The sequence below is a fragment of the Dermacentor variabilis genome, chromosome 1 (genome assembly GCF_050947875.1).
Source record: "Dermacentor variabilis isolate Ectoservices chromosome 1, ASM5094787v1, whole genome shotgun sequence".
In the NCBI taxonomy this organism is placed as follows: Eukaryota; Metazoa; Arthropoda; class Arachnida; order Ixodida; family Ixodidae; genus Dermacentor; species Dermacentor variabilis.
Genome location: NC_134568.1, coordinates 279,050,805 through 279,062,914, shown reverse-complemented (window position 1 = coordinate 279,062,914; position 12,110 = coordinate 279,050,805). Strand labels below are relative to the sequence as shown.

At 47.5% G+C, this 12,110-nt stretch overlaps 1 protein-coding gene across 1 annotated transcript; it reads left to right on the top strand.

The window, feature by feature from the left end:
* The first annotated feature begins 6,364 nt into the window (after window positions 1-6,364).
* LOC142573788 (uncharacterized) lies at window positions 6,365-11,779 on the top strand. The gene is made up of 3 exons (XM_075683047.1): window positions 6,365-6,510; window positions 7,839-8,293; window positions 10,503-11,779. Exons 1-2 carry the CDS (start codon window positions 6,499-6,501, stop codon window positions 8,253-8,255), a joined length of 429 nt encoding a protein of 142 aa, XP_075539162.1. The 5' UTR covers window positions 6,365-6,498; the 3' UTR covers window positions 8,256-8,293; window positions 10,503-11,779.
* Window positions 11,780-12,110: the final 331 nt, after the last annotated feature.

Genomic DNA, 12,110 nt, shown 5'->3' with positions numbered 1-12,110 from the left:
GCACACTGAAGTGCCAATCTGAATGCAGGCGTCGAATGCACCCCGAAATTTGTAACGGAAGAAAACGTACGTGGTGTACTTGGTCCTTTTCTGAACGTTTGGCCAAACTGTGGGGGAGTTTGGACAGGGAAACACAAGCTTCGTCAACCCCTCGCCCATGAAATATTCTAGTTGTATTTCTATTTTTTTTTTTCTATTGAGAATTTCTGCCTTCCGAATAATTTAGTGGGTATGTATACTACAGCGCATGTTTTAGGGGCACGGAAAAAGGGCTGCAACCAATTTTTTTCGATTAAAATCATGCACACGTTCCCTCTAGGACATATAACGTTGAAACTTCCAAGCATGAATGGAAGTTGTTCACTGAAACCAAACATGTTATGTGCACGAAAGCGGCTCTTTGTGTTTTCATCTCGATTCTGTCATCGTATATGAACGGACGCATGGAGCGCAGGCGCTTGCACGTGCACTTGTAGGAAGAAGGAAGGAGAAATGCCCAGCGATCACCTCCAACGCCACGGAGGAATACAACTTTCCCGTGGGAGCGAGCATGCCGACAGAGGTGATTGTCTTCTGCGGAGTAGACGACGAAGAAAGTTACGTTCCTGAGTCCCCGCTCGCATGTGCAACGGTGTTCCGGACCATGTTGTTGCGCTGGCTTTCTGCGCTTTCGAAACAACGACTGAGGGAGAGAACTTCGTGGATATGTATATATATAACGCCTATCTCATATCTATAATTAGATGTAAGCAGGAACTGTTTCTTTTTGCATCATCAACGTAAGCGTGTAAACCCCCGTCATCGCTTTCTTTGGTTATTTTTCTGCAACAATGGAATTTTCCCACCACGGAAGACAGGCCAAGAAGGTTGTAGAAAAAGAAAGTGAATTGGCTAAATTCACAAAGAAAGCTCCGAGCGTGGGAAATAGAAAATTGCTTCCAAGTTATTCCAAACAACAGATGAATTGTTTTCTCAATTAGGAAGAGAAAAATCAAGATAACGATGCACTTAATCTATCCGAAAATCTGTTTGTCTCTCGGGAATTAATGAACGGCAATGCAAACGCTAATGCAGGTACTCTGCCCTACGTGGCAGCAATAATGTCAGCAGTGAAGCGTTGCTGGCGAGCCGCGGCAAGACTGTTGCGAGATGGATGGGAAACGCCGGGAAGAGCTCTGCTCAAGCCTCGTTCACCTGGCCAATGTGTATTCCATGCTTGCAAGTAGGCCGGAGCACCTGTGCGCCGAGAGACCGCAGAGTTTCACGCGAATGTGGGCACGTGTGTGCTCCATGCGGAGAAATTGCCGGCAACTTTCGCAAGGATAGGTGCGCTTACAGCAAGCAACACCCCACCTCCTCCGCCTCCTCCTCCTCCTGCGTTCCGGGCAACAAGTAAACTATAATTTATAGCCTCTCTCTCTCTCTCTCTCTCTCTCTCTCTCTCTCTCTCTCTCTCTCTCTCTTGTTTTTTTCCTCCTCTGTGTCTTGCCTGAATTTGTGCCGCTACACTTTATTCGCAGCAGGACCAATGTCCTTTTGAACACTGAGGTCTTCACGACCGCGTCTGCATGGATTAAAATCACGTTGCACGATACATCCATACACGCGTAGCCCTGTGCAGAGCTTGCCAATAGCTTTGAACATTTGTCTGAAGCATAACGAATGGCGGTGCTACGCATGCTTGCTGCAGTATATTTGGGCACTTGAAGCCTTCGTGTCTGTTTTACAGCGAAGCTGTTTTGCGGGCCCTGCGGCGTCGTTGTCGCACTTCGCTAAAAAGAGGCCACGTGACATGGCGGCAGAGCAAAAGAAGAGCTCAGCAGAGGGAAAGGGGTTGGGGGACCCCTTTCCCCTGTGAGAATGCTGTCTTATTCACACGGTGCATTTTCGGCCATCGAGCCAGATCGGCATCGAATTTATCGACGATTCATTCCACGCTGCCACGAAAGAAACAAATGTTATGCTGTCGGTTTGCGGCCAACGAACAGTGCCCAGCGATTGAAACGCGGTACTACGAGAGCACGTGGCTTCCGGCATTTCTTGCTGGCGCAGGAAGTGCCGGCAGCCACGTCAATCGTCAAACCAATCCAACCAATCGTCAAAACGATTGCATCGCCCGCATCTCCAGTGGTGGGCCTTGCGCCCAATATACGGAGCATTGGATTAGTGGTTCTGCACATTCCATCCCTACTACAACTATGGGAAGACCACGAGTAGTCCGTACTCCTGAGGAAGATGCTGCTTATACCGCGAGCGTCAGCGAGAGTTGGCTCACGCCAAACCTTGCTCTCATCACTGGCGCGCAAAAAAGGTGTGGAGCAACTTGCACGCGAAAAAAAAAAGAGAAACACGGCAAACACAAACAGAAACATCACGTGCAAGACAAACAAACCCTATTATTATTATTATTATTATTATTATTATTATTATTATTATTATTATTATTATTATTATTATTATTATTATTATTATTATTATTATTATAGAAACATACAAGCACACAAAAGAAACAGGGAGGGAGCAAGCTGACAACTGCCACCGAGAGGGGCACAACGCCTGCCTACTCTTTCGGGAGAAGGGAATGAAAAGAGGAGAAGAAACAAAGAAGTAGGAAAGAAAATGGGAAATAAACAAATGACAGAGACACAGACAAAAGAAAGTAGGAACACGTAAAAAAAAATGTCTATAAACGGGAGGTCAAATCAGTTTTCTGCATGAAAGTTAGCAAGGCTCTCAGCAGCGCTCCCTCTCGGAAACAGGCAATCGTCAAAGGTCGTACACTTGAGTCCAATCAGTCCATATTCCTTAATTAGCAGTGTACGTTGTATGACGGATGCGGCACACTCCAATATAAGGTGTTCAAGTGTCTCACAGGAACCACAGGACGTACACGGCGGACTGTCCACACGTCCTTGGCGATACAAATGTCGAAGAACCGCAAAAAAAAAAAAAAAAAAAGAGAGAGACTCCTCAAGCACGCTCACCACTCGAAGCACGCTGAAGCGAAAATGAGGTCGAAGAATTGTCAAACAAAATATTTACAATACAGACTGCGAAGTTTGATTTGCGTGGCGTAACACGTACTCGGTGTAACAAACACAGCTTCGCTGTTTGACCATCTTCACCGACTGGAAGGGGTGGTGATTTTTTTTCGTGCTGCTTCAGACTAAACTACAGAGAGCGCGTGCAGGAACTCCAACCTGAAACTCTTGGCGCCGACCTACTGTGGCCCGTCAGGTGTGACAACTAAGTTAAGACAGTGCACCGGGTTGAATGTTATTTCCAGAAATTCATTTCACACATGCCCACCTACCGTCTCTCACATGGTATGTAGATGAACCCGCCGTGGTTGCTCAGTGGCTATGGCGTTAGGCTGCTGAGCACGAGGTCGTGGGATCGAATCCCGGCCACGGCGGCCGCATTTCGATGGGGGCGAAATGCGAAAACGCTCGTGTACTTAGATTTAGGTGCACGTTAAAAAACCCCAGGAGGTCGAAATTTCCGGAGTCCTCCACTACGGCGCGCCTCATAATCAGAAAGTGGTTTTGGCACGTAAAACCCCATAATTAATTAAGTATGTAGATGTAACGGGAAGGCAGGTATACTGCAATCGATTGGCTTACGAACGGAGAAGGGCAACAGACGAGTAACAAAAGAACGAAGAAATAAAATAAAATATACCAAATAAGGAATGCCACGACACTGCACATAACTGCGCTGTGCATTTATTTATTTATTTTCTGCCGGCCACACTGTCGTATTTCTGAAAGGATGTGGTATACGGCCCGTAGTCTAAAAAAAAGGGGGGGGGGGTAGGTATTTTTTTATTTCGAAATTGAGGCATAAAGAGAGAGAGAGGGAGAGAGAGAATGCAGGCCGACAGACATCTGGTTGGTTACCTGCACTGGGCAATGGCAGACTTGTACGTAACGAATAAGATATAATTAATTGTAATCAGCTGTTGATGGTGTTGTAATTTTTCGATTACATTTATACTCTGTAATGCTCGTTGTAATTCAATTACATTGTTCAGCAACCAATCACACGTAACGAGTTAATTTATTTTCGAGCCAAGCTGTAACAGACAGACAACGCAGCTTTGAGAACTTGAATTCGAAGAAAAAAAATACAGTAGAACGCAGTATACAACACCTCTCTTTCCTCCATCGTGTACAGCAAGCAAGTTTTTCAGTCTCGCTGCCTTGTGTGTTCACAAGAAGACGAGAGAAGATTACCGACGCAAATTTAGAAAAGCAATTGTTAGTGAAGACTTACAACGTGTGAATGGCTCCAAAGGACACACTGAAAGAGCTAACCCACCTTGATCTATGTACAGTATTTGTGCATTGTCTACAAAGGTTGGGAGGAAAGCAACGTAAAGGTTATCGATTACATTTTAGTAATTGCTCAATTACTTTTATGGAGAGAGAGAGAGAAACAAGCTTTAATGATATGAGGGAGATGTTAGCCTGGCTTTTCGCTTGACATGCTACTCCAGGTACTGGGTGATTAGGCAAACGTGCACGTGCGCACACACACACACACACACACACACACACACACACACACACACACACACACACACACACACACACACACACATACATACATACATACATACATACATACATACATACATACATACATACATACATACATACATACATACATACATACATACATACATACATACATACATACATACATACATACATAAATACATACATACATACATACATACATACATACATACATACATACATACATGTCGCAGCATATACATGTACGTAGGCGCGATGTAATTCTTAGCAGACACGATCATTAGCCCGCAATGTATACACTGCACTTGCCAGCTCATTATGGCCAGACTTGGTGAGGGTCCCCTTAAGCAGGCTCAAAAATGTGTCATAAGCTTCGTCGCAGGTTTCCGAGTCATAGACGACTTCTCAGACATTATTTATCGGTTTAGCTCGAAAATTGTCGAATGTACGTTGATTAACGTTTTGTATTTTTCGATCTAGGTAACGCATTTTTTTTAGTGTCTGGGTAGAGAGGTTCCTATAAACAAAAAAATAGGCAAGTGGTCATGCTTCGAATTAGCTTAACGAGCTCACAAGCCAGTGAACGCAGAAGCTGCAATAAGCATTCTCAGGACACATTTGTGTAATTTGAGCGCATATGGTTGGGTGACAGGTTTTATGAATTGCGGGGACATCGCTGGGTGACATAGCCGTAAAATGCTTTTGCAATATAAAAAAATGGGGAAGAGAGTACAATTATTATTATTATTATTATTATTATTATTATTATTATTATTATTATTATTATTATTATTATTATCATTAGATAGTACAAATATTATTCGCCGCTGCTCTGTCTGTTTGTGAAATAGACGATACAAAAATTGATTGATTCCAATAAAGCTATGCTAAGGCCGAGTGGTTGACAAAATCTTCCTTTACGACACCGCGATGATGGCATAGAAAATTGTTCGCAGCTGAGAAACAGCCTTTTGTAGGTGTTTAATTTATTTCAATCTTATTGATTCCCAGATGTTGGTGACAGGCTTATGCATTAAGTAGTGCTGCATTTTTTGTTAAGATGGACCAGCGCTGAGCACTCTTTCTTCTTAGGCGAACAGCCATACGGAGACGCCATAAAAGAGCTGAGTCACAGGAAGATCCGTCAAAAACAGGCTCTCGCTAGCTTCTTACGAACAAAATTCCTGTTAGATTGTATCGAATATAGCTGTTTTATGTACTCTTTTCTATTTGCATGTACGAGGGTTCGGCGATATGCGTTAGTGCTTTGCTTCGGGGATAAAATACGAGCGAAATAAATGCGATAAAGTAAAGTCGAAAAAAAAAAAGAAATGAAGAAAGAAGATACACAGAAGCGACGAGCATACATCGTCGTCCAGCGCAAACACCACGAAAGACACGCATGCTTTCACTCCTCCCAGCCACGGCGCAGAAGACGCGAGGAAAACAAGTGGGCGGGAGCAGAAAGGGATCAGAGATGGGCGATTAAGCCCCCACTTCCGGAGCCCCCTTCCGGGCTGCTAGTGAATCTCGTGGGCGGCGCGCGTCCCTCGCCGCTGGCCTTGAACCGCAGTCTGGGGGGGGGGGAAAGCCGACTCGGCCCGTCCCCCCCTCGCCCGCGGGCGAGGGCCGCCACTCCATTTCACCAACACCTGCGGCTGTGGGACACGAGGAGCACCTTTAAATATAGCACGGGGGAATAGCCGCGCACGCGAAAACGATTGTCATGAAGACTACAAGGGCGCAAAGAGGAAAAAAGCGCGCCGCCGCCGCCGCCCTGGCTGGCCACTTGCGAAGAGCATGCCCCAATTCTCGTACGCCGCTCGATTGCCGCCTGTCTTGATACAAATTTAGCCACGCGTTGCGCGTATAAAGGAGAACCGGTCACCGGAGCCCCTTCAGTCGCTCGCGTTATCGCTGGGGGAGTCCGTCTGAGGAGTTGTCGGCCGCTGCAGCCATGGTGTCCGCGGTGAGTGGCCCACGTGCTCGGATGTGTGCGCCCGGCCCGCAGGGAAAGCAGGGCTCCGCGGCGCTCGGCGCCGGGACCCAGCGGCGCTCTGCTTTCCGCGCGGGCGGCGGAGGGGGACGACGACTGCGCCGAGGGATCGGTGGCCGTGTGCGCGCTCTCGACAGCTGCCGCGACCTCGACGGGTCGCTTTCGATGCGCCGGTCAACTTGTCGCGCCGCCGTCACGGGACTCGAAGCGTTGACCTCGGCTGCCCGTCGCTCGGCGCGCTCCTGACGCTTGCGCCGCTCCCGAGCGCCCGGCTCCCGAAGTCCGCTGGTCGAAAAATAGCCCTGCACCCGGGCCAGTAATGTTTCGCCTCCTATGCATCGCGGCTGTAGGTCAGTAGCTTGTGTGCCGGCGAGCGCTTGTGGACGGCTTTTCCTCGGTGCCGCGCCCGTGCGTGTATTAACATATCCGCGTCCGAATATAGCGCTATTGCGGTTGACAGCGACAGGTGTCTAAAGACAGGTACCGATGTCGGGAGTCGCGTTGATCTTAACAGGGCCGAGACTTGGGCGACTTGGTGTCATTGCATATTGAAACGCAGCTCAAGAAAAAGGACGTGGCACAAAAGAACGACAACGATATTAGAAAAATAACGGCTGCCTTGCGCGTCCTCGAAGAACGTATTTTTTTCTTTATTGGCGAGGTTTAATTAAATGATCATTTAGTGTCCGCTGAACGGAAGGTTGCCAAATCGTAGTGCCGAATTAAATTTTAATTTCGGAAGGTCCGGTGCGTCCAAAGGTTATCACACCTGTAAGCTTTACGGCGATAAACTGTACTGAAACGCCGCTTCTGCGAAGAAAATCAATGTATGCTCCTCTTCAGTAAGCCTGCTTCAGTGAATGATTTGTCAGCTCACAGATTCGGAATAGCAGCAGTGTTGTATAAGGGATCATTTGTCACTTTGGTCGGCGTGTGATCACAGCCGTCATATATAGCTCAGTTCAGTCACGACGTGATCAAACTTCCCCAGAACAGCCTGGGACAAGCTTTGCTCTAAACTAAGTGAGTGCCCATACCATGTGCGAAACAGTTGCGCGAATTCGTGCTTGAGATGCCTTATCGAGACCGAGCAGTCCGAAAGCGAACGAGAGAATATTTCCTTAGGCTCGGCTTCCCCAGCCTTCGCAATATACGAGCTAAAGATCGCACTGACCGGCCCTGTCGAGTAGTATTCCTGACAGGAGCGGTACGCACGAAATGGGATGTGTGTGCGTAATTAGCCTCATGCGCGCCTTACTTTGACGACGTCAGCCAACAAATGTATGCCTTCTTCTGCGCAGCTAAGCCTTGTTACCGCTACTGTGTGCATCTGCGTCGTCCTGTGCGACGATGGCCACGGCATCTACAAGAAATTCCCGCCGGCATCCTTCACCATCGGCTTCGGTCATGATCATGGTTTGAAGATCGCGCACGGAGGCCTCAAGGTCGGCGTGGGCTTCGGGGGCGGCGGCGGCGGCATCGGCCTGGGTCTCCTGCACCGCGTGGGCGGTGGCGGCGGCTACGGTGGCGGCGGATACGGCGGCGGCTACGGTGGTGGTCATGGTGGTGGTCATGGCGGTGGTCATGGCGGTGGTCATGGCATTACCATCGGCCTCCTTGGCCACGGCATAAACTTCGGCCACGGCGGTGGCCACGGCGGGGGCTACGGTGGCGGCTATGGCGGTTACGGAGGAGGATACGGGCACGGCTGGTGGTAGAAGCACAAACCACTTTCATCGAATCATCTGCGTTCCCGGTAAGCCACTACTTGTGCCTGAAACTGAGTTGGAGAGGTTGGCACTCGTGCATAATTAGCCTTCGCGTCAGCGTTGAATTTGGGCTCGTTATTTCTTAAGTATTTTTTTTTGTCTTGGTGCACTGAAACGGAAGCTATATAGCAGACGGTAATGAAAGGCATCGGCTCTGTGATGCAAGACTGTGTGAGTTTGTTGCATTTTACGTGGTTCCTGTCTCCTCGTTTAGCTTTTGTGTTCTGCCTGCTAAGTCAAACCGTGCAAGGACACTGCGGCGTGACCGCGCGAAAGCAGCCAACACGCAGTGATGCCGCAAAGCGATTGCCAGCAGCAACGCATATATGGTAGGCTGAACTGTCTGTGATTGGCTGAGAAAACGCTTATGAAAGTGAGAGAAAAAATACAACTGCCTGAATTCACAAGGCACTTCGTACGTCATAGAGATTCGCAAGAAAAGGCGAATCCGGCCGCATAATGATCAACTATGATTACAAAGGAAAAGCGTTCTGAATCTAGTCCGCGAATCCAGTAACACGCTTACACTCACATTCCGACTCGCTTTTGTTTCAGACATCAGTCGATGATTAGAATGCGAGGAAGCACCCTTGCATAAGCATTCATTACCGGATGGTCCACTGCGTGAACATCGATAGGCCCGAGATGACCGCAGGAAAGCTTAGCATAACATCGTTCAATTGTTCATATCACAAAGAAAATGCACACTATGTGGCTGTAGGAGCTCTCTAGCACTCTTTGTCTCTTTGTGTCTGCTAGCACGCACTCAGATGTGTCCACACGGTGACGAGGAGCGAGTTGTTTTCATGTTTACAAGGTTTTTTTTTTGTTGATTTTTTTTTGCTATTACACGGAAAATTACTTTTGGCGCTCTTCATTTATCATTGAATCTGTAAGCTTGTACGGCGTTTCGCCGCTACAGGCATGCAGGCCAATGTGACGATATCAATTACGGAAAATGCCCCCATAGCGATAACGTTCTTCATAACTCCGCAACTACTTTGCTGCAGTGAAGGCATGGCTGGGCAACCTCCACAGCCTTCGCATATGCGTCTGCAGTGATAATTCTAGGCGTAATGAATTAAGCAGTAAATGAGTCAATCTAAAGTAAGTCTTCTGTGCTCAACACTGATGCTCACAAACGTTGCGTTAAATAAGGAAAAAGAACGAAAGAGGCACTTCATTTTTACGTTACTATAGTTGAAGTCCTTGAAATGTGCGAATTTCACCGAAATAGAAACGGTTCACACAATCTTTTTTTTTTTTCCAGAGTGGTAGCAATGGCGTTTGACGCAAAAGAGGATAAAGAAGCTCAGTTGAGTGATCAAACTTTGACAGCAAAGTGACCTTACACACGATGAAGCTAGAGCAGTGACGCTTTTAGTGTTGCGGTACTATTGCTTTCCAAGCATAGCATTTCACAATCTTACCAAGACGCAAAACTGGATCAGAAGGCTTGATTGTGTCATTATTTCCGAAATCGTCCTTGTTATACTTGCCCTTCGTAAATGTAAACAAATGGAGTTTGGGAAAAAGGCGGCGCACAGTGATACCATGCTGTTGAATTCGGGACGATAGCTTGTTACAAACCCTCGATATGTGCTTTACTTTTGATGGAACAATACTCTGCCTCAAACAACCAGTTGTTCCGTGTCATCCAAAACAAAGGGGGAAACGTGGAAAAATAAAGTCCGAGCACCCGTCGGTGAATCTGTGCGAACTGCTCCCCATCTTCGCATTTTCTCTGGGAAAACAAAAAACACACAACTGAAAGTTTGAAGGAAAAAATGAACTAGACTAAGAAAATAGACATAGCTTAATGCCCCCCTCATTTCGGTCGTCAACTGAACCTTCTCCCTGATTTGTGTGCTGAATAAGTGTAACAGTTTGGCGTATTGATTAATCCATGCTTTCAGTCGAGCAGCGCACATTCTAAAAGAACAAAGACAGGCGATGATGCGATCACGAACGAGGCGCTGAACTTCCGACGAGGCTTTATTACACTTCGGCGCCACATAAGTGCAGTCATATATAACACTGCGCGTGCTCAGTGTGCGCCGATTTGCATGAAGTGTGCGTCTCGTTGTACTCAAGCATTGTTGCAAGTTCTCTCTTCGTCCTTAGCGCATGTGCGCTGGACAACAGAAGGTGACGTGCGCAATCGGTCACAAAGCTTTCGCTCTTTTCTCTGCGCAGCTTCTGGAAGCTGGGAGACGACCATCACCTGTACATTACTGCCATCGTCACACATCTGACACGGCGCCCGTCCAACACCACTCTGTCCCGGGTCCAACGGTGTTTCGGAGGCGCTGCCCAGGCGGCGAATCTCGAGGGCGCGTGGGTTGCGTCCGGCGCGCGTCCATGTTCTCACCTGTCAGTAGCTGAGCTCTGTTCGGGGCGAGCCCATAGAGACGCCCGCGGTGACCAGCTCACGTGCCCATAGCACTGGCATTGCTCAAACGACGGAGGCACGCTCAGTGCCCTTGGGCGTCTGTTCTAAGAGGAGCTCGAACATACGGCCAGTATTTCTTTAGCTGCTACGCGGAAGCACCTCATTGCGCATGCCTTCACACAGGGTCGCGACAGATCGTTCAGAGACTGTACATAAAGACCGGTTAACGTGTTTGTTCTGCGAAAGGAGCCGAGCAACGTGTTGAAGAAGGCACAAGAGCGCCAAGAACATGAATTAATACGACGTCGGTGAATGACCTCGTCGGTGTCCCCATCCCACTCAATGTGCGGCAGTAGAGCGCAGGCTGGAGGAAATTCCCGCCAGTCAATTCTTTCCTTTAAACTGCGCTCTGCGGCTGTTTCGTGGGTCACCCGCTTACGGTCTTCGTTCAGATTTTTCTTTTTTCTATCTGATCACGTTGCACTGCTCTTTTTATAAAATCGACTCATTTCATGCCAAGCCACACTTGTTAAGCTCGATTAGGTGCCGTGGTTCAACTAAATTTCCTTGACTGCGAACGCTAGAGTAATAAATGCATGCAGTCTGGGCGAGAAAAAAAATACACATACTGAAACCACTGCGCGGACACGCAAATGAAAAGAGCCTATGTTCACGCTAAGACAGATACCTATTCACTACGGTATTTCCAAAAAGGTGCTAACTTTATTTTGTTTACGTTGTCTCTCACATCTTTATGTTGGGTATGGCGCGGTCAAACATGGGCTAAACTTTTTTTTTTATCATATTCTGGCGTAAGGGTGTTAACTTATTGAGCTGAGCTTTCATTAAAGAACTCCACTGACCATTGTACACACTTTTGTAAAGGTGCGCATAGACATGCATGGGTAACGGTTGTTTAGCACACGTAAGTCGGAACATTGCAGCGCAGTTTAATGCATTCCATGAACCGTGGCTAAGGTCTTGCGCGGTTTGTACCGTAACCTTCTACCATCTATATTTTGTTGTTATTGTCACTGCCATTTTCTCTACTACACCCATAACGAAGGTGACGTGGAATAGAAACGCGACTTTGACAGTCTCTTTTCTTTATGTTTCGTGTAATTAAACATGCACGGTAATTCTCTGTGAGTCGAGTCGCTTCTTTCGCTGTCGTTGAGTACCTTGCTTTTCTTTTGCGTTCGGTTCTCACGACCACCGCGTCAAGCATGCAGGTGCGATGTGTATACGAGGTGCTCGAGAAATTTCAGCTTCCCTGTTGGGTCGTGCAGAATGACATGGAAGGCAAAGGCTGGACAGTATAAATCATGCCAGCCGGCCAAAGCTCAAACAAAACCAAGCTTAAAAAAGGAGTGAACCCGACACTTTTTCCCAAGAAAGAAGAGTGTGTACGT